This window comes from Lepidochelys kempii, chromosome 4 (genome assembly GCF_965140285.1).
Source record: "Lepidochelys kempii isolate rLepKem1 chromosome 4, rLepKem1.hap1, whole genome shotgun sequence".
Taxonomy (NCBI): Eukaryota; Metazoa; Chordata; order Testudines; family Cheloniidae; genus Lepidochelys; species Lepidochelys kempii.
Window position 1 is genome coordinate 9,285,669 of NC_136383.1, and position 21,859 is coordinate 9,307,527.

A 21,859-nucleotide genomic window follows, 5' to 3' on the forward strand; every position below is an offset into this window, starting at 1 on the left:
CTCCCTTTTTAAAAAAATCCTGGTTGCAATACACAGTGATTGTGGATTGTGGGGAGGATTACTTGTTGAATTGTTTGCGGCTTAAGGGCTAGCATCCAAAACTTCCCCCCATTTCCCCTAGATGACCCTATGCGATATCACTCTCCTGAGGGTAACAGAGATGGAAAGGGAGCAGATGCTGTCTGGGTACAGATCTGGCCCTTGTGCTGCAATGATGCCAGCAGAGTTAATACTGGAGTGGTGTGGGAAAGTGTCCTCCTGTGGTGGATGAAATAAGGAAGCCCTTCCCAGAAACCTGCTGCAAAGGATTGCAGAGACCCTCCATGAAAGCTTCCTAGAGATCGCCGTGGAGGATTCCAAGGCCATCCCTGTGCACATAAACCGCTTTTTTCTGAGAGCACCCTCTGCGTAGCTGGAGTGGCCACAGATACCCACTACACCTACTTTTTTTGTTCAGATTAAACTTAAAAAATAACAGCATGTAACCCTACAGTTTGATTGGAAATGTGCATTCCACAGAGGTGCCTTCCCCTGCATCATGGTCCCCCAGCAATTGGTCCCCTGAAGGGATGGGCTCCAGGGTTAAAAATGGTTCTTAGTTTTCGGGGAGAATGGATCCTGTGCTTGCCTGCCTTGCATTCTCCTCCTCCTCCTCTTCCTTCTCATTGCTGCTCGATGCCACCTGGGGCTCCTGGGAGGTATCCATGGAGAGTTTTGGGGTAGTGGTGGTGTCGTCGCTGAGAATCTCAGGCAGCTCCTCGTAAAAGCGGCATGCCTGTGGGGCAGAACCAGAATGACTGTTTGCCTCCCTTGTCTTATGGTACGCCTGCTGGAGCTCCTTTATTTTAACGCGGCACTGCTGTGGGTCCTTGGTGTAGCCCTTCTCCCCATACCCCCCACGATTTTGGCATAGATGTCAGTGTTTCTTCTGCTAGATTGAGCTCTGCCTGCACAGACTCTTCTCCCCATACAACAATAAGATCCACCACCTCCTGTGTACTCCATGTTGGAGTGCGTTTGCGGTCTTGAGTCTCTATGATCAGCTGTACTGATGAGCTCTCCACGCTGATCAAACAGGAAATGAAAATTCAAAAGTTCCCAGGGCTTTAACAGGGGAGTGGCTGTTTCCTGTGTACCTGGCTGACATACAGTGGAGTTGAAAGTGCTCTCCAAAGCAGTGACAGCGGAGCACTGTGTGACACCTTCTGGAGGCCAATTCATTCAAATTACACAACGCAGTGTCTACACTATCCCATGTCGAATCAAGCACAATGCCTCTCGCAGAGATTGAGTACAGAAGTCGACTTTACAGGCCACTTAGGTCAGCAGAAGGGACTTGGTAGTGTAGACACATACGTTATTAAATCGACCTAACATGGCTTATATTGACCTAACTTTGTAGCTTAGACCAGGCCTCGGTGTGAGAGGATGAGACATACTAATTCTACAATCTTGAAGAATCTGGTAACCAGAAACAAGAAATTCAATTAGCTAACCACAGATAATACTTCTATTGTTTAATTAATCATTAGTTTTAAATGCAAAGCATGTTTTGATAAACATTTACTTATGTATCCAACACATTTAAAGTAACTTTGTTTAACTAATTAAAGAAAAGTATGAGACTGTTTTTGTGTGATTGAATTTCCATCCAAATAGTGATAAAAATCATAAATAAAAAACCATCTAGTAAAGAAGAAATGCATAATTCACCATTTTCTAACATAATAAAAATGTAAAAATCTGAATAAATATAAATTGTTATATAATTGCTTAAATAAATATATATAGATATAGTGCATCCTCCTGATTAGCAAAAAGAATGCCCAAATTTAGCTGTAAAGGCTAATTTAATTGCAAATCAACATGTTTAGCAACCAGTGAGAATCGGCCTTTCTTTAGAAAAATAAAAAGTACAAAAGCAAACTAAGATTAAAATAAATTATTTAACTCAGTTTCCTGCTTGCTGATTATATCGTGATTAAATTGCTTTGATTTAAATCAATCCACCTTGCCACACAGAGATCATCTAATTGGATTTAGGTCTGTATAAAACTATTTCAACGTAGTGAGGGTACCAGGACTAGTAAGGGTTGAGGACCATTCGACTGGAACCCCGGTGGCTTCTGTGGCATGTACATCCCAGTAGGGAAAATCTGTAGAGCTGCAACTTGAAGGCCAGTATGTATTTTTCACCAGGCACTACTCCATGTGTTTAGCATGGCACTCCAGTGCTCAATTTGGGAGAGCAATGTTGCCGTTTGTATTTTGCTAAGAGCTCCTCATCCACCTGGGCAATACCACCCACTAATCTCCCACAAGTGGGAATGTACTGAGCAGGGTGGATTTGATTCAAATCACGAGTCAGGAAGACTCAATTTAATCATGGATTTCTACATAAAAGTGCATTTTTGTTGGTTGTTATAACCTTAATACATATTCTTCACAACTCAGAGATAGATGTAGGTTTCATTTTTAGAAGGTACACACTATATATATTTTTAAATGATTTATTTTGAAAACTTTTCAGAATAGTTTTACAGCTGTATCAGAAAATGAATGATTGTTTGTTTGGTTATTTCATTTATCAAAGGTAATTGAAGCAGATATTTATGAAGTCATGGGGAGGTGAACTATCTCCAATTCAACAGGTTAATCATTAATATTTGGAGGATTTTCTTGCTATGTTGTATTAGGAAGAGAACATCACCAGACAGACATTTTAAATTGTTTTATTTAACTGAAACAACAACGTTATGTATTCTGGATTTTTTCTACAACAGCAAACATAAAATATTTTAACAAAACAAGCATCTGAATTTTTGAATTTAGTTAAACATTCAAGTTTTTTAAAATCAGGTTTGTTTTTGTTAAAATTGTTTAACTAAAATAGTTAAATGAAATATTAAAAAAACAACAACAAAAATTAAATCAACTATGTCAGCCAGGTCAACATGAGAAACTTAAAATATTGGCGTCTGCAGCTAACTCAGTCGTCTTCACTTTCATTTTCTTGTTTGTTCATAATCTGGAAAAGAAAAACAAGGTTTCCTGCTTTTTCAGGTCCCAAATGATTTCTCAATTTGGAATGAATTAGTCCAAAGGAAGAAAATATTCTTTCTACACCGGCAGAAGAAGCTACTGCTGTTAAAAGTGAGATTATCACTTCAACAGTCTCTGAATCCAAGTGCTTAAGTGACTTCCATCAGTTCACTGGTGTGACTTTCTTTAAAACATTATCAGCAAACATATTTCTTGAATGGTTCTTATTCCCAAACTGGGTCACTTTTACAGCCTGATGCCATTATAGGTTTTCCCTTCTAGTGAGAGAATGGTATGGTAGATCTCAAATCAATAAAGGCTATACTCAAAGACCTCAAGATTTCTGGAATATGCTGCTCAAACAGTTTCACTTTTGTTTCAACTGCCTGTCCCTCCCTTCTCACATTTATCTCCAGAGTTCTTCTCCTTGTCCAGATCTATTCTGCCCCCAACCATCTTCTGTTTATTGAACTTTTTGAAACTTTGCACTTTTAGAAAGGTAAGGGATTGACTCTGTGTACACAAATTTGCAGAGGGACAATCGGGTTGAGGTCTGTTATTTCTTACCTTGATATATTATTTATTTTATTTATTTAAAAACATTTTTGCTGTTAACAAGCATGTTATCTCTGGAGACACAAATCCACAGTTTGAGAACTGCAAAACTAAGCCTCTCTGATGGTACCTTCTAGACTGAGCACTGAGTCCCATTGGGTAAATAGAAAGATTAATCTAAATCTATACAGAAGCCCCTGCAATCCCATAAGATTGGGTCCCTAATCCATGAACTATTGGAACTAATTTACAAAACTTTTCTTAAATATTACATGACTGTATTGTCTTATACTATAGAATTAGAATGTATAATCCTTATTCTATAATGAGATATCTTTGAGCTATAATGTATCTTAATTCAAACTATCTTTAGATAGGTTTTTTCCTCAAAAAGCATTTGATCAAAAAAATCCGATTTAAATGAAAAAAAAATTGATTTTTATCCACCCCTGGTATTGAGGCTCGCAAAGAAGGAGAGGTTATCCACCAATCTCCTGTGCATTCACACTCAGTGACCATCTTTCCCTTCACCTCAGAGTCCTGTATAACATCAGGACACTGGTTCAGGAGAAGGGACAGGAAGTGAAGAAGGTGAAGTCTCTTATAGCCTGAGTTGCTGAACATTTGATGCCATGAGAGGGCACTTGCCCATGTGTGCTCTCCCCTTCTCCCCCCACCCTCGTGGATGCTGTCTTCCAGGAGATTCTGTGTGCTTGCCACCGGTGAGCAACTCCCATAAGTGCAAATGCACAGAGGTGACTCAGAACATTAGACACCAGTAAGTACCTTCTCTTTATCTCCGTGCATAATGACAGGTTTCAGAGTAGCAGCCGTGTTAGTCTGTATCCGGAAAAAGAACAGGAGTACTTGTGGTACCTTAGAGACTAACAAATTTATTTGAGCATAAGCTTTCATGGGCTACAGATCACTTCCTCGGATGCATAGAATGGAACATATAGTAAGAAGATATATATATACACCTGTACCCCAATATAACGTGACCCGATATAACACTAATTCGGATATAACGCGGTAAAGCAGTGCTCCGGGGGGCGGGGCTGCATGCTCCAGTGGATCAAAGCAAGTTCGCTATAATGCAGTTTCATCTATAACGTGGTAAGATTTTTTGGCTCCTGAGGACAGCGTTCTATCGGGGTAGAGGTGTATATACATACAGAGAACATGGAAAAAGTGGAAGTAGCCATACCAACTGTAAAAGGCTAATTAATTAAGATGAGCTATTAACAGCAGAAGGAAAAAATTTTTTTTGTAGTGATAATCAAGATGGTCCATTTAGACAGCTGACAAGGTGTGAGGATACTTAACTTAGGGAAATAGATTCAATATGTGTAATAACCCAGCCACTCCCAGTCTCTCTTCAAACCCAAGTTAATGGTATCTAGTTTGCATACTAATTCAAGCTCAGCAGTTTCTCGTTGAAGTCTGTTTTTGAAGCTTTTCTGTTGCAAAATTGCCACCTTTAAGTCAGTTACTGAGTGACCAGGGAGGTCGAAGTATTCTCCTACCGGTTTTTTAATGTTATGATTCCTGATGTCAGAGTTGTGTCTATTTATTCTTTTGCATGGAGACTGTCCAGTTTAGCCAATGTACATGGCAGAGGGGCATTGCTGGCACATATCACATTGGTAGATGTACAGGTGAATGAGCCCCTGATGGCGTGGCTAATGTGATTAGGGCCTGTGATGGTGTCACTTGAATAAACATGTGAAGAGAGTTGGCATCGGGCTTTGTTGCAAGGATAGGTTCCTGGGTTAGTGTTTTTGGTGTGTGGTTGCTGGAGAGTATTTGCTTCAGGTTGTGGGGCTGTCTGTAAGCAAGGACTGGTCTGTCTCCCAAGATCTGTGAGAGTGAGGGATCATTTTTCAGGATAGGTTGTAGATCTTTGATGGTGCACTGGAGAGGTTTTAGTTGGGGGCTGAAGGTGATGGCTAGTGGCGTTCTGTTATTTTCTTTGTTGGGCCTGTCCTGTAGTAGGTGACTTCTGGGCACTCCTCTTCTGGCTCTGTCAATCTGTCAAAACAGAGCCAAACCAGACAGTCTCTACGCAAAAGAATAAATGGACACAAGTCTAACATCAGGAATCATAACATTCAAACATTCAAAAACTGGTAGGAGAACACTTCAGCCTCTCTGGTCTGCTGCAGTTTCCACGGTATGCATCCGATGAAGTGAGCTGTAGCTCACGAAAGCTCATGCTCAAATAAATTGGTTAGTCTCTAAGGTGCCACAAGTACTCCTTTTCTGATCACTCAGTAACAGACTTAAAGGTCGTAATTTTGCAACAGAAAAGCTTCAAAAACAGACTTCAATGAGAAACTGCTGAGCTTGAATTAATATGCAAACTAGATACCATTAACTTGGGTTTGAATAGGGACTGGGAGTGGCTGGGTTACTACACATATTGAATCTATTTCCCCATGTTAAGTATCCTCACACCTTCTTGTCAACTGTCTAAATGGGCTATCTTGATTATCACTACAAAAGTTTTTTTTTTTCTCCTGCTGCTAATAGCTCATCTTAATTAATTAGCCTCTTACAGTTGGTATGGCTACCTCAACCTTTTCATGTTCTCTGTGTGTGTGTGTGTGTATATATCTCCTTACTATATGTTCTATTCTATGCATTCGATGAAGTGAGCTGTAGCTCACGAAAGCTTATACTCAAATAAATTTGTTAGTCTCTAAGGTGCCACAAGTACTCCTTTATCTCCTGTCACTTCCTCATTTACCAGATCTATCTTATCTTCTCTCTCCTTGCCCAGGCTCTCCCTCTTTCCTGTTGTTAATCTTCCTTCATCTCAATACTGGCCTGCCATTCCTCTACCACTTGCAATTGTGTTGCCCTCTCTGGTGGCCCAGTGGAGGGGAAGCTGTTGAGGCTCTTGGGTGCTGAGCTGTGTGCATTTGTTGTGTTGCCTCTGGTCTCTGCTACAGAACTCAAGAGGAAGCTGTTAATGTCTCTTAGTAAATATTAACCCTGTTAGTTCTTTTTTTCTGTTTATTTGATTCATTTATATATTAACTATTCTTTAAAATCTTCAACAAAGAGTGTGTCTGAATTCTAAGGTGCAGAACACTGGTCCTATGCGGGAATGTTATCCATCATGCCTTATTTTAACAATCTCTGGCATCTTAATGTCTATAAAACTCCAAATATTCTTGGAAACAATCTCCTTAACATAGACACATACATACATACATACATACATATAGGGCATATATATAATGCTTACATAAGCATATATAGACTTGGGAAAGTAATAAGGGATGGTTGTTACAGCAGATGTTTTCTGTTGGGGACTCAGTAGGGAAGAATGATTGTTGGGTAAGAAAGACCCACTGAGAGAGATTCTCTTGAAGAATTGTTAGTCTTCTGAGCTGTGAATAATCAGGCCTTCACACATAAACCAGGTAAACTGAGAATGTATAGAAATGACATCAGAACATATGTTTCTGGGGAATATTCTTGGCAAAAAAGGTTTCTTTGTCTACCACCCTATATAATGATATTGGTATGGGAACTTCACTGGGGGAGTGAAGGTTGCGCTTCCCTCCAGATATAGTGAGACAGAGCCAGCTCTTGATAGGGTAATAACGTATCTCTGTATTCTGTATAGTGCTGGACTAATCTCTGATTGATAATCTTAGATTAAATAATTCCAGTTGAGCCCGTTGTTTAAAAATCTTGAGTCATTAACTTAGACATGCAACAAAGCAGTGAGTTGAACAAGAACTGCTGGAGACAGCACGGTGGGCAGTGTAACCGCACTGAGAGGTGGCAAGACCAGTGTTGTGTGTTGCTGCGCCACGAGTTCCTCTTCAACACAACTTGGTGGGGTGGGAACATTCAGGACCAATCCTCACAGCAGAGGCAACCTGCTCTCATCAGAACAGTGTTCCTACTCTCTGCAAAGGGAGTTTTCAAACCATGAATTATGCAAACTGCATGTAACTCTCTGAGTAAGAAGGCTGGCTAAAGAACAAAACTGTGCATCACTAGATTGTGTTAAACAAACAAATCCCAATGGTTGCTTGGTATGTTAGCACCATAGCTGTTAATGGCTGAATTATTTTAGTGGAAAAATACACTGAAGTCATTTCATCCTAAATTAGTTGTTGCTGTCATAATGTGCAAAAGACTTTACTGAACTCTCTCTCAGGAGGATATTTCGAGATTTTCTTCTTTCATGTATTTTTATACATTTGTGTATACATGTAACAGATGGTGAAACTCTGATGAAGAACTCTTGCATTTACCTAGGTCACGTACATTTCCTTCCCTGCGGACAGATTGCTTGAGCCTAAAGTGATCAGCTAAAATGAAGACCCTGGGGGACTAAAAATGATGAAACAGCAATAATAGCTCTCATTCGTATACCGACTGTTCACTAACTGCCTTTTTTCCCCCTTAAATTTTACAGAACAAAAGTAACAGAAATGCAGGAGAATTAATCATATAGAATTGAAAATGATTTCTCCACATCATAAACTTCCCCAGTGGATGTCTGCACAGAGTAAAGACAATGCTGTGGGTGACAAAAAGGTAGGATCTGATTTGAAAATCTAGTTGTGCTACATTACACAGATGGTTTCGACTAACGTTCAATATTAATACATTTTCAGCTCGCACCATTGTTCCAGTATTCACTGTTAACATATTTATAGCTTGTCTGTAGATTAATTGTATATATGTGGTACGTTTTTGATCCATTTTGCCCTACATAATTTTTCATTTGACAGAATAACAATCTTAATATAAATTTCACCATGTAATATGTTAGTACCGGTTAGTAAATAGTAATACTTTTAGTTCTTCCTTTTTCTATATTTCATTCATTTATATATATTAACTATTCTTTAGAATCTGTATCTTCAACAAAGAGTATGTCTGAATTCTAAAGTCCAGAACACTGGTCCTTGACCAGTAAGTTACCCTATTTAGGAATGTATTTAATAACTCTAGGGTGCCTTCATGTCTATAAAACTCTAGATATTCTTGGAAATCATCTCCTTAACATTATATATATATATATATATATATAAATTAAAATAAAATGCTGACATAAGCATATATAGACTTGGGAAACTAATAAGAGATTATTGTCATAGCAGATGTTTTCTGTTGGGGGAATCAATACGGAAGAATGATTGTGGGGTAAGAAGGATGCACTGAGAGATATTAACTTGAAGAATTGTTAGTGCCCTCAGCGGTAAATAATTATGCTTTGACACAAGAGTCAGGTAAACTGAGAATGTATAGAAATGACATCACAACATATGTTTCTGGGAGAATATTCTTGGAAACTGGGTTTCGTTTGTCTGAAATCCTATATAATGATAGTGATATGAAAACTTTGGGGGCGGGGAAATGAAAACTGCATGTCCCTTCCAGATGCAGGTAAGATATACGTACAGCTCTTAGTCTGAAAACAAAGGGTAGTAATGTATTTATTTCTGTCTTCTGTATAGTGCTGTACTTATCTCTGATTAATAATCTTAGATGAAATCATTTAAATTGAGCCTCTTATTTCAACAATATCAAGTCATTAACACAGACACGCAACAAATATAATTCGCTCTGTCTGTCTGTCAGTGACTAAACAGCAACATGGCATGAGGATTAAATTAATTAATAGCAGTCAAGACAGGAGTGTTACTGTGTATAAAACACTGAGTAGTACATTACATAGCTGATAGTCTGAGTTTACTATACTCTAGTGCTATGGAGTAACAGCAGTTGCTCCACAGTTAAAGTTGCAGCTGACTCTTCTTTATAATCATGATTATGACCTCCTTTTAAAAACCAGAAGAACTTTTATAACATTATATCAACCTCAAAATTCATTGAGAAGAGACTAGGTTAAATTAGGGTATTACTACCAAATCTGAAGTGATTTGTAGAAGGGATTCCAGAATAGGATGTCCTATAAATAGGTGTTCAGAGTTGATAGTCTAACTTTGCCACTTCATAACACATAAACTGAGTGGCCTGTATCACACCACAAAAATTCCAAACAAAGAAGATGGGAGAGAGAGAAAACATAGTGGTTGAGACTTAGCGCTCAGCACCTACATTTTGTTAATTTGAAGTATAATTTCAAAATTTGATTGGGATTACCAGCTCTGGCATGCTTATCATAGGATGTCAAATTGTGGCTGGAGACCTGAGTCCTCTTTTTAAAAACAAACAGGTACATTTCTAGCCTTGCTCTTTAGAGAAGAGAACTCGGAGACAACCCAAGGTGGGAAGGAGAATGCTTCCATCAAATGTCTTGCAAGAGGGACCAAATCAGCCTGCTAAGATTTGTGTGAGAATCTCCCCTCCGGCAAATCTGAGGAGCTCCACAGGAAGTGGGGGCAATTTTCCCCTTCCCTCCCAAGCCCAGATCTTTCTCTGTCCTCCCTTCCTGCATACCTCCTTAGGTCCTCTGTCATTTGCATCAGCAGGAGTTGGTAGAGTATTTCGACTGCAGAGGCTAAAGTTATGCAGATCTGCTCTTGGCATCAGCTGGCCCAAACGGTTCCTCTTAAGTTGCTGCTTAAACTATCATACTGAATAGGTTTACCTTCTTCAGTTACAAGATACTACTCCTGGGGGGGATTCTGCGCCAAAAAATTCAAAATTCTGCATATTTTATGTGTCAGAATAATGCAGTATAATCACACCAGTTTCAATAGTTTTGGTAATTTATTTAAACTACAATACAGGAAAAAGTCACGATAACTATTCAGCATTTCTTAAACACATGAAAGTTAAGTTACAAACACTTGGTAACTAATACCCTGCATTCCAGTTATAATCCTGATTTTCATTTAAATTACATTACAGAATACCAAACCGGTGGGGAAGAGTAGAATGTCATTTTAAATTGCTCAGACTTTCACACATGAAAGTCATACAGTTTTGCTAATCATTGTCCTGGACTTGGCTGGGTACTTTGGGAAGTGCTTGGTTCTGATTGTCCTGACATTTTATTGACTGCTTGGTAAATGCTTTATTTGCCCTCAAAGTCTTTTTTCTTTTTTTTTAAATGGGTAAGTAAAATAAATTCTGAGCTATAATCTAACCCCATTGTGCCGCTTTGGCACAGGAAAAAAGTGAGAAAGCAAATAGATCTTCCTTGCTGAGGATTCCTTTACTGTCATTTATAATAAGACTCCTTTACATCACTCTGGCAATGCAGGTGCCTTAAAACTTTCACAGGTTTTAATGCTTCTGGGGGAATTGACTGAGAATGGGGACAGTTAACTAACAATAGGCATGCTGCTACATTTCTGCCTCAGAGAATGAGCTCAATTAACCATCAACAGCAACTTTAACAATTTTACTACAACAGTCAGGGTGCTACCATGTGTGCCTCAGAGAATTAATTCAATTAACTCAGGCAGGCTGCTTCATTTGTGCCTTCAGCCTGCCTCCTGCATAATAAAAAGCCCTACACCTACATGCCAGGGAGCTGCAGTCGCAAGAGAGAGGGACAGAATCTCTCTTGCTTGTTGGCATGCACGTACGACCAGCTTCCCCCCCCCCTCGTGATCAGGCAGGCAGGCATGCACATCCAGCCCCCCTCCCCTGTCTCTGAAGCTGTCTCCAGGTATGCTGGAGAATCTTTATTTTTTTTGGTGCAGTTTGGTTTGCCAGTGACTGTGCTATTGTGACTTTAGATTAAGCTCTTTAATGAACTGCGTTATAAATGCTGGGTTTTCTTTAATTGCACTACTTGGGCATGTTATTTGCATTTTACAAAACTAGTGCATAATACAAAACATTGAAAATTGAGCCCCTGATCTTACAAACACATAAGCAGGTTTTTAACTTTACTCACCCGAATAGTCCCATTTACATCTGAATCCTTCTTGCACCATCAGTTTTCGCTTAGGGCGCAAAGAAGGCTCTGACATCCTTGTCTATCCTGCTGTTTAACAGAATGGCTATCTAGTTGTATTTCTGTATCATAACTTTTTTACAAGGCTAGGTTATTGACCGTTGCTCAACGCCCAACTTAGTGTAGTGCTTTGTGTCTGGCCCCTACCCTTTGACCTGTCCTGCTTGGGTTCCAGTCCCAGGAGTTAAAACTCTCACCAGCATAAGAACATAAGCATGGCAATACTGGGTCAGACCAAAGGTCCATCCAGCCCAGTATCCTATCTGCCAACAGTGGCCAATGCCAGGTGCCCCAGAGGGAGTGAACCTAACAGGTAATGATCAAGTGATCTCTCTCCTGCCATCCATCTCCACCCTCTGATAAACAGAGGCTAGGGACACCATTCCTTACCCATCCTGGCTAATAGCCATTAATGGACTTAACCTCCATGAATTTATCGAGTTCTCTTTTAAACCCTGTTATAGTCCTAGCCTTCACAACCTCCTCAGGCAAGGAGTTCCACAGGTTGACTGTGCACTGTGTAAAGAAGAACTTCCTTTTATTTGTTTTAAATCTGCTACCCATTAATTTAATTTGGTGGCCCCTAGTTCTTATATTATGGGAACAAGTAACTAACTTTTCCTTATTCACTTTCTCCACACCATTCATGATTTTATATACCTCCATCATATCCCCACTTAGTCTCCTCTCTTCCAAGTTGAAAAATCCTAGCCTCTTTAATCTCTCCTCATATGGGACCCGTTCCAAACCCCTAATCATTTTAGTTGCCCTTTTCTGAACCTTTTCTAATGCCAGTATATCTTTTTTGAGATGAGGGGACCACATCTGTATGCAGTATTCAAGATGTGGGTGTACCATGGATTTATATAAGGGCAATAAGATATTCTCCGTCTTATTCTCTGTCCCTTTTTTAATGATTCCTAACCTCCTGTTCGCTTTTTTGACTGCTGCTGCACACTGCGTGGACGTCTTCAGAGAACTATTCACGATGACTCCATGATCTTTCTCCTGATTAGTTGTAGCTAAATTAGCCCCCATCATATTGTATGTATAGTTGGGGTTATTTTTTCCAATGTGCATTACTTTACATTTATCCACATTAAATTTCATTTGCCATTTTGTTGCCCAGTCACTTAGTTTTGTGAGATCTTTTTGAAGTTCTTCACAGTCTACTTTGGTCTTAACGATCTTGAGCAGTTTAGTATTATCTGCAGACTTTGCCACCTCATTGTTTACCTCTTTCTCCAGATCATTTATGAATATGTTGAATAGGATTGGTCCTAGGACTGACCCTTGGGGAACACCACTAGTTAGCCCTCTCCATTCTGAAAATTTACCATTTATTCCTACCCTTTGTTCCCTGTCTTTTAACCAGTTCTCAATCCATGAAAGGATCTTCCCTCTTATCCCATGACTACTTAATTTACGTAAGAGCCTTGGGTGAGCGTAGCTCTCGTGTTCATTGAAAAACACACTTTCTCCCACCACGTCAAGGTGCAGTGCCCAGGGAACGTTCAGTGGGACTGCTCATGGTCAAAGTTAAGCACGTGACTTCATCATACCTTAGTCCCCTTTGTATGGGGTTGGCTCTCTGAGTCCTTCTCCATTCCAGTCTGTCTTGAAGCAGTTCCTTGGAAACGCCATAGCTGATCTGATCCTTTTGTATGACATCCATCCATCTAGTTTTGCATCTTCTAACCTTTCTCTGACTCGCGACTTCTAAGTTTAACACCCTGTTTCCTGCACAGTCTTCCTATATGGAGTATTTTATTAAGAGGGGTTTTGGGGATGCATGAAGACTCAATGGGTTGAGAGGGTGCGGGGAGGGAATGATTACAATGGGATCAGTGGAGAAGGAGTGTGTACATTACTCCTGAGGGCATTCTGTACCAAAAAATTCTGTGCACAATATTTTAAAATTCTGCAAATTTTATTTGTCAAATGTGGAGGCTCCAGCATGGCAGTGGGGAGGACAGGCCACTGGCTGCACAGAGGTGGGAGATGATGACTGTGCAGCACCCACTGGGACACGGACTCAGCGGTGAGGCTGCACCCAACCCTGACTTAGTGCAAGGACCGGGCTTGCCCCAGAAACACTGCAGGGCCCTGCCCCTCTGTGCCAGGTGCACCAGGTGTAGGCAGGCAGGTTCAGCAAGGCAGGATCCAAGTGTGGAGCGGCTTAGTGTGGGGGGATCCAGGTGTGGGTTGAGAGGGTTCTGTGTGGGGCAATCTGTGTGCGGCAGCTCAGTGGGGGTTCTGGGTGCAAAGGTAATGGGACTCTGCAGGGAGGTCCAGGTAAAGGTGGTTGGGACTCAGCGGGGGAGAGGTCGGGTGTGTGTGGGGGACTCAGGGGAGGTCCAGATGTTGGGGCAGTGGGGCAGGGATCCAGGTGCAGTTGGTTGAGGCTCGTTGGGGTGGGTATCTGGGTGTGGGAGGCTCATTGGGGTGGTCCTGGGGCAGGGGGTGTGGGGCTCATTGGGGGTTCTGAGTGTGGGGGCAAGGCTCAGCAGGAGGGTCTGGGTATGAGGGGGTCTGGATGCATGGGGCTTGGACGGATGGGGGAGTAGCTCCCTGTACAGGGATCCCTCCCCCTGCAGCTGAGGAGCGATGGGTTCAGGAAGTGGGCGGCCAGGGGTGGGGAGTTTGCAGAGGTTCCTGCAGCCAGGGGAGAAATCTGAGGGTGGGTCTGACCCGGCCTCAGATGCTATGCAGGGGAAGAGGAAGTCCTGTCCTCCTTAGCCCAGCTGGGACTGGCAGCTGAGTTGGCGCAGGGTAGGAGCCACCAGCCGGGTCTTCCCCAGTCCTGCCTCCTGTCCCACAGTGATTTACCTCTCTGCTGGCTGCCCTGGACCCACGAAACTCTATATATTTATAGAGTAGGGTGCAGTAGGGGGGTTGCATGACTGCCCTTTGCTTCCCTGTCACAAAGTCATTTTTCTGCAGGGAAGCAAATAAATCTGCGGGGGACATAAATTCTGCACATGTACAGTGGTGCAGCATTCCCCCAGGAGTAATACCTGCAGCTGCTTACGGAGAAGACTACGTGCGTCAGCAGTTTCTGCCGTACGTGAACCCTTCTCTCCCAGGAGATGTTCACAAAAAGCAAACAAACAAAAACCCATACGGTATTTCTCTGTTGTGAGCAGAAGATGCATGTTACAACACAGCAGCTGAATATAAGTGGCACATAGTTATGTACAAATATTTTTGCTTATGATTAATAACTATCAACAAAGATCTGAAATGCAGTTTCCCCCATCCCCAAAGGTTGTAGCTGATCTTATCAGGATATACCTCTCAACCGAGAGGTGGATGCACTGCCATGGACAAATTTCAGCCAGAGCCAAATTATAAATCCTATTTAAAAAAAAACAACACAAAAAATAACCAAACCAACCTCCCCGCCCATCTCCCCCCAAAAAAGAAAAAAACAACACCTTAACCAAAACTAAAAAGAAAATTCAAAGGATATAAAAACTGAAATTTCACACCAAAAAGGCTACTACCTACGTTTGCAGAGAACATTTTTATTTCCACTTTAGAATGTAACCCTAACTATGAAGATGCTACTATGTCCATGAAATGCAATTTGGCCAGTTTGTGTTGCCTTGAAGGTGCTATGGATTATTTTTCTACTGTGGGTGTGATTCAAGGTTGTTTCCAAAGCTGGTAGCCAACATAACACACTACAGTAAGAAATACCCAACTAACTGATGGCTTATCTTTGCTACAAAATTGTATGTTCTGTACAGAGCAGAATTAGCGAACGTGATGCTGTCAAAGACCAGCCGCGTTCAGCATTGTGTCAGGTGTTTAAGGATAAACCCTGATCTACGCTGACCACATAGTCACAGCCAGCATTGTCTGATTACTCTACTTTTTAGTCCCATCCTAGTTCTGTTAATATGTAGCAAGGACAAGGCCTGAGCCATTTCTTAGACATAATCGGTTGTTTTATAAGAAGGAACAAAATAAAAACCAAGTAAAGATTAGATGAAATATCAAGTACAATTGATATTACACTTAATATTTATATGGTAGTTTTAATCTTCAGGGGACCTGACTAATAATTTAAAAATTACTCTTCTATAGCCCAACATTTCACATGCTCCTGGGTGTTTTGGCTACGCTCCTCTCTGCAGCTTCGTGGGGGTAGCTCAGCCTTTTGGCGCTGCATGCTCTAGCCACGCCCCCTCTGCTTCCGCCTGCCGCCAGACTCTGCCTTTGCAGCAGCAAATGGTGGCAGTTTCTGTTTCTCCTACCCTTACTCTTCTGTTTTCTCTTGTTTTGCCCAGTTTTTGTGAAATGGGGAGCAGTGTTCTCCCTCTTCAGTGCTCCTCTTCCTCCCTGGGTTGGTTATCCCTCAGGTTTAACCCTCCTTCAGTCTCCACTGCAGCGTCTCCCTGCCTGCTCTTCTCCCCCTGTAGAGACATGGCAGAGCAGCTAGGAAAGCCCTGGGTCAAACCCAAGCAGTGCTCCATCGGTGATTGCAGCCTTTCCAGGCTCAGCAGATGGGGAATTGTGCCCAGGCTGCACCCAGCCTTCTGTCTCAAACTCTGTTAGCTCTCCCTTCACTCCTCCTCTAAGGAAGTGATTAGGGATGAATGGAACAAGTCTGATAAGGGCAAGCCTGTTCACAAGAGCCCCCCACCTCAGGGTCTGTGACATTCAAGAGCCAAAGACCTCTATTGCTGAAACATCAGAGGTGGACGCTGCAGTAGTATCCCTCGCCAGGGATATGGTTATTCCCTCAGGAGGGGAGTTCTCCCCAAAGGATTCCATAGATTGAAAGATGGAATCCACTCTCCAAAAGGACTTTGAAGTCTCCTCTGCCACCCTTCGAGCGTCCTTGGCAGCAACCTGTTTGGCTGGAGCATCTCTTTCCTGGATGGAAGATCTCAAAGGCCTTAAGCCCAGAGATCACCTTGACTTTGGTTCCATTTTAAAGAGCCTTCTTAGAAGAGGGCCTCATCCTCCCTGATTGAACTAACCTCGTTATTCCTAGCCCGATTCTTGCTTGCATATTTATACCTGCCTCTGGAAATTGCCACTACATGCATCCGACAAAGTGGGTATTCACCCACGAAAACTTATGCTCCAATACGTCTGTTAGTCTATAAGGTGCCACAGGACTCTTAGCCGATTTTAAAGAGTCTCTCCTTAACATCAGCATTTGTAGCTGATGCATCAGTGGATGCGATCAGGCTGCCAGTCCAAGCCATGGCTTCTAGCTGAATAGCCAGGTACCACCTATGGCTCTGACCCTGGATGGTGGATACTCACTCTGAGCAAGTCCTATGCTCGGCCAAGTTTACAGTTTCCCTGCTTTTTGGGGAAAAAGTTGGATACTTTGGTGGCTGACAATGTGGCAAAATCCACACACTCTCTCTCCCTTCCCCACAAAGCGCCTTCAGGAGAGTCTATGGACCAGCCTTCAGACAGAGGCACTCTTTTCGCTCCTCATCTTTGCAGACGTACCAGCAAAGGGGCAAAGATTCTTCTAGGGAAAACAGTGGAATTGGGGCCCGGGGTGGGAAGTGTTGAGGGGGCAGCTTGCACCCGCCAATTCAGTGCAAATCCCAGAAACCCTGGAATTCCAACCATTCTGGACTTCTTCCAAAAAGACACAGACAGAAGCCTTCAACCCAGTACAGTTGCCCGTGGGTGTCCACTCTTTGTAGCATGCTATTCACAACATGCTTAGGTTTCCTCGTGGCTGACAATCCACAGGTAGCCAGATTCCTTGGAGCCAGTCCTGGTTAGCCAGTCCGTCAGCCAGGCCACTCTTCCCAAAATGGGATTTACTGCTAGTTTTGAGGGCCCTGACAAGCCATCCACTCGAACAGTTGATTTCAGTGTTCTTATTTGTCCATTAAGATGTGTTTTAGTAGCTGTTGCATCCGACAGGTGAGTGTCAGAGCTGGCAGTCTTATCTATGCAGGAGCCTTTACTGCATGTTCCATGAGGTCAAGGTGGGGTTCAGGACACCAGAATCTATTTTTCCTAAATTCCTACTTCTATGGCTCTCAAGAGGTTGTGCTTCCTTTGTTCTGTCCAAAACCACAGCAGCAAACAGAGAAGACACGGCATACCCGAGGTTTTTAAGGCTCTTCTGACATCTCTCTCAAGAGTACACAGTCCTCAGGAAGATTGGGCTCTCTATTCTTGTCCTTCCACTCAAAATGGCAGGGACTTAGAGCTTCCAAGTCCTCAGCTGCTAGGTGGATTAGACTATATTGTGGAAGCCTACAAATCATTGGCGGTTCCTAGCTCAGAAGTGATCACGGCGCCCTCCACGAGATCTGTAGCAACCTTGTAGGCGCCATGAGAAAATGTGTCCCCTATGGAACTGGCAAAGCGGACAGTTGGTCTGCAGCTAACACCTTCATTAAGCACTATAAAACTGACTTTCTTCTGCAGAGGCCTCCTTTGGCAGAAAGGTGCTGTGGGTGGTGGTCCAGAAATAATATAGGGCTTTTGGGTGTGCTCACTCAAAAGGGGGGTACTTCTTTTCTACCAAACTCTTGTTTTACACCCCTCCTTACGTCTGATCGCTGCTTGCTACTTCCCAGACATCCAGAATTGTGAGAGATGCTGCTTGCAGAAAGGAAATAATTGATAGGAAATTTTCTGTTCATTTTAAGGAATTCTACAAATTTCATATTTCCATGTATTGCACCACAAAAACTATATTAAAATAACATTATTAAGGTTGCAAATTCAAACATTCCAAAAACTAGGAAATGCCAGAATTTAGGTTGCCTCTGTGACATTAATTTGCTCCACTTGTGAATGGGTATATAGCTCACTGAAGTCAGAATCCTTGGAGATTTTATCTGCTAAGCCCTAACAAGTCTCAGCTGAACATGTGCAATTTGTTATAGGTTTATAACTTGGCCAAAATGGGGCTCCTTTTTACAGGGATGCTAAAAGGCACATCCCTGACTCGAAAGCTATCTCCTGACATATTTCAGGTTCCTGCTCCACAGCATGGAGATGCTAAAGCATTTTGAAGAAAAGGTTGCCAGAAATTTTTAACCTGGACAAAACGTATTTTCCCCTAGCCTTGTTCTCAGAAATGATGAACTGTTTTGGCTGAAGTTTTACAAAAACAGGTCAATAAAAGGTTGACACCTGGCTTGGAAAATTTCAGCCCAAATGGTTAAAGTTTGGCAAATTTGTAAGCAACTGAAGACCGGGTCTTTAATAAAGGGTGGTGCTATGAGCTGTCTATTTTAAAATTCGTAACTGTTCTGCTAAATAGTTTTATAGTAACAAACCAATCCCAAAATTGTTTTGGTAGCCAAGACTATGGCTTTAAGACAGTTGTGCAACAACTGTAGTGCTAGTGAATGTATTTGCAATGTGGCTTAATATGTCCTATAACAGATCCTCTTCTAAATGCTGTTAAACAGAAGTCTCATGGTCAGAGGAGTGTTCTGGAAAATGACCTGCCTTTCTTAGAGTTCCATGGCTCTGTTGTTTACAGCTACGATGCCAGCGACTGTTCCTTTCTGTCAGAAGATATCAGGTAAAAGCTTGCTTGTTTTCTTGGTGTGTCTCTATCTCTGCCTCAGAAGGGTTTGTGTTTTTTCACGTGCACATCTATACCTGTTGTGCAATTTTCATACACAGACTGGGTCAGCTACTCAGCCATAGAAAATGTCTGGAGATAATCGAGGTCTTCTCTTTAGTATAAGTAGCAGAATTCTGTCTGGTTTTACAATGTTGTTTACAATCACCAAGTGAAGTTACAGTTTCTTAGGACTAAAAATTATCCATAAATGCTACTGAATGATGTCTGGAGTGAATGGAAATTTAGAAATAAACTTTTAACTTTAGCTGACTGGATGTAGTTCTGCATTTGTACCCTTTTTGTGAGCCTTCATGTCTGGGGGCAGCAGTCTTTAAAGTGCAAATCCTGTCAGACTCTACAAATGCGTAACTTTTCATATTGTGACTAACTCCATGGATTTCAATAATTTCAGTAGGACTACAGTGTGTAACGTATTTGTTTGAATCTCTGCAAGATTAGGGCCTAAAGATATCCAGTACATAGTGCATACAATATTTTTGGGGAGAAACTTAACATAAAATCATCAATAAATTGAGAAAAATAGTTATGAGAACTTCCAAAAATATATATAAGGAAGGAGTGGCCAGTTTCTGTTTCTCTCTCCCTTGGGGTGAATTTAATTACGGCCCAGCAGGCCAACAAATGGCTGTCTGTACTGTATAGGACCTGTAGTTAAGGGTATACGTTATTTGGAAGGTTTCAGGTGGGCCCTTCGTAGTAGGGTGAATTTCACCCTTAGCGTGGAGGCTGTTTGACTACAACTCTGCTAACAGCCCCTGAACAGGGAGTCGTTTAGTTGTTCATTTTAAAGTAAGCTATCCTGTTGTCATATATGATAGATATATGTGTAGCAGAATAACTAAATGGGAATTAATCAACTATTTTCTCTTCAGAAGAAACCTGTCTGGTGGAGATGTGATAGGATTTGACATTGAATGGCCGCCATCATATACTAAAGGGAAAGTAGGGAAAGTCGCCCTAATCCAAATATGTGTATCTGAGAAAAAATGCTACTTGTTTCACATTTCATCAATGTCAGGTCAGTGTCATTCTTTCTGTGCTCTGGTTCACATGGACATGAATTGCCTCTCTGTTTTAGGTTACTTGTTCTGTGCTTTTGCCTCCAGAAGCAGACAGTACTTCCTGTTTCCGCTGATAGAGAAAACCCACCCCCACTATAGTGCACATATCCAACTATGCAATTCTGTATAGGTACATTGGTCTCTGTCGGTCCATATAGGTAGTTTATATCATGAAAGTGCCACTGTTAGTATGTAATTAATTTAATTAAAAAATCTTTATCTGTATTATTAGCATTGTAAATTAAAGCTGGATCAATTTTGAGAGAGATTTTTTTCGAAAGAGTTTAGTATCCAGTAGGTCCCATATGGGCACCTAAATGAAGTGGCCAGATTTTCTAAAGTGCTCAGTATCCAGCATCTCCCATTGTTTCCAAACAAGGAGGAAGGAAAGTTTCCTTCTCATTTACTCTGCTAATGTTTTCATTTCTCTTTGAAGACGACTGTCATAGCTTATTTACACAGTCACTTTCTTGTGCTCCTGAGGAAGGGTTTGAATTCAGGAAAGCTATCTTTACTAAAATAAAAAATATTAAACATTCATACCATTTGCCCAATATAATTTGTTTTCTCCTCCCCTCCACAGAAATGAAACGGTAGGCCTACATTTTGATGACAATGACCCTTATTACCTTGGCTCGACTGGCTAAAAACCTTACGAGTGGTCAGAATGCTGTTGGTTCTTAAAATCTGTGTGTTATCCTGTATTCCTATAGGGGAGGTACCAAGTATCTGCTGTGCAGACTAGTTCTAGCTTGCTTGATGTATCTGTGGCAAGCCTGGTATGTAGTGTCTGTAGAACTTGCACTTTTATGGTTGTGAATGAAACCACCTAAATGAACAGAGAGTAAACTGATGCAATGTTATTGTCATGTGTCGGCAGATGTTCTGAAGCTGTGTGAAAGAGGTTGTTAATCTCATTGGGGTGTTCACTCTAATGTTTGATGATGACGCTTTAAATGTCTGTATTTAATGGCTTATTTTAGCAAATGTGGTGGGGCACTGTTGAAGGGTAGGAAATTCAGATGGAAGAAAGGTACAAAGACATGAAAGAGGGAGAGAAATGATGAAAGGAGGATAGAGGAAGAAGAGAAACAAGGGCAGACATGCTGGTGATCCTAAAGGTAGCGATTTTCCCACTGAGTGATGATAAATGTGATGACATTGAACATAGGATGCGAATAAATAAAAGTTGAGTTACTAGTTGAAGGGTATGTATGTTACTTCCTGGATTTTTATGTCAACCTTCCATTCATATCAGTAGGAGATGCCCTGTGAATTGAGGGGTGTATAGAGTCCTAAATATAAACCCTAGTCCATGAACAATAATCCAACATAAACTTTGGAGTCTGTTCAGAATGGGGACCATACAAGTACCAAGATTGTATCATAAAATGTAGGCCAGACACACATGGTGAAATGTTGAGTCTGCAAATACTTATCAAGTTAGAAACTTGCTCAATTTCTACTTTCCAAACTTGAGCTTTGCACTAGGTGTGAATATATTTGGGTGCAGATTTACAAGTGGTTTAGGGCTTTAAAGATTATGGCCAGAATAGTCCAAGGTGGGTTCCTGAAGTCAGGCCTTAAATCATAATTAGGCTTCTAAGTAAGATGTCCAGAATAGAAAGCACCCACATATCTGGTGGAGAATAGGCCACTTCTGTTTATAGGCCCTGCACCAGCATCATGGTGCTAATG

The 21,859-nt window shown here is 41.5% G+C and overlaps 1 protein-coding gene across 6 annotated transcripts in view; it reads left to right on the forward strand.

The window, feature by feature from the left end:
- The window catches only part of WRN (WRN RecQ like helicase), a 111,843-nt gene that overhangs the window by 10,102 nt on the left and 79,882 nt on the right, over positions 1-21,859 (forward strand). For 5 of the 6 annotated variants that reach the window (XM_073340321.2, XM_073340320.2, XM_073340326.2 and 2 more), the window contains exons 2-4: positions 8,039-8,160; positions 18,919-19,034; positions 19,973-20,118. In XM_073340321.2, coding sequence (XP_073196422.2) covers positions 8,086-8,160; positions 18,919-19,034; positions 19,973-20,118 — 337 coding nt within the window. In that variant the 5' untranslated portion in view covers positions 8,039-8,085. The remainder of the gene's footprint in view (positions 1-8,038; positions 8,161-18,918; positions 19,035-19,972; positions 20,119-21,859) is intronic. The other variant, XM_073340325.2, reaches the window with a different exon arrangement.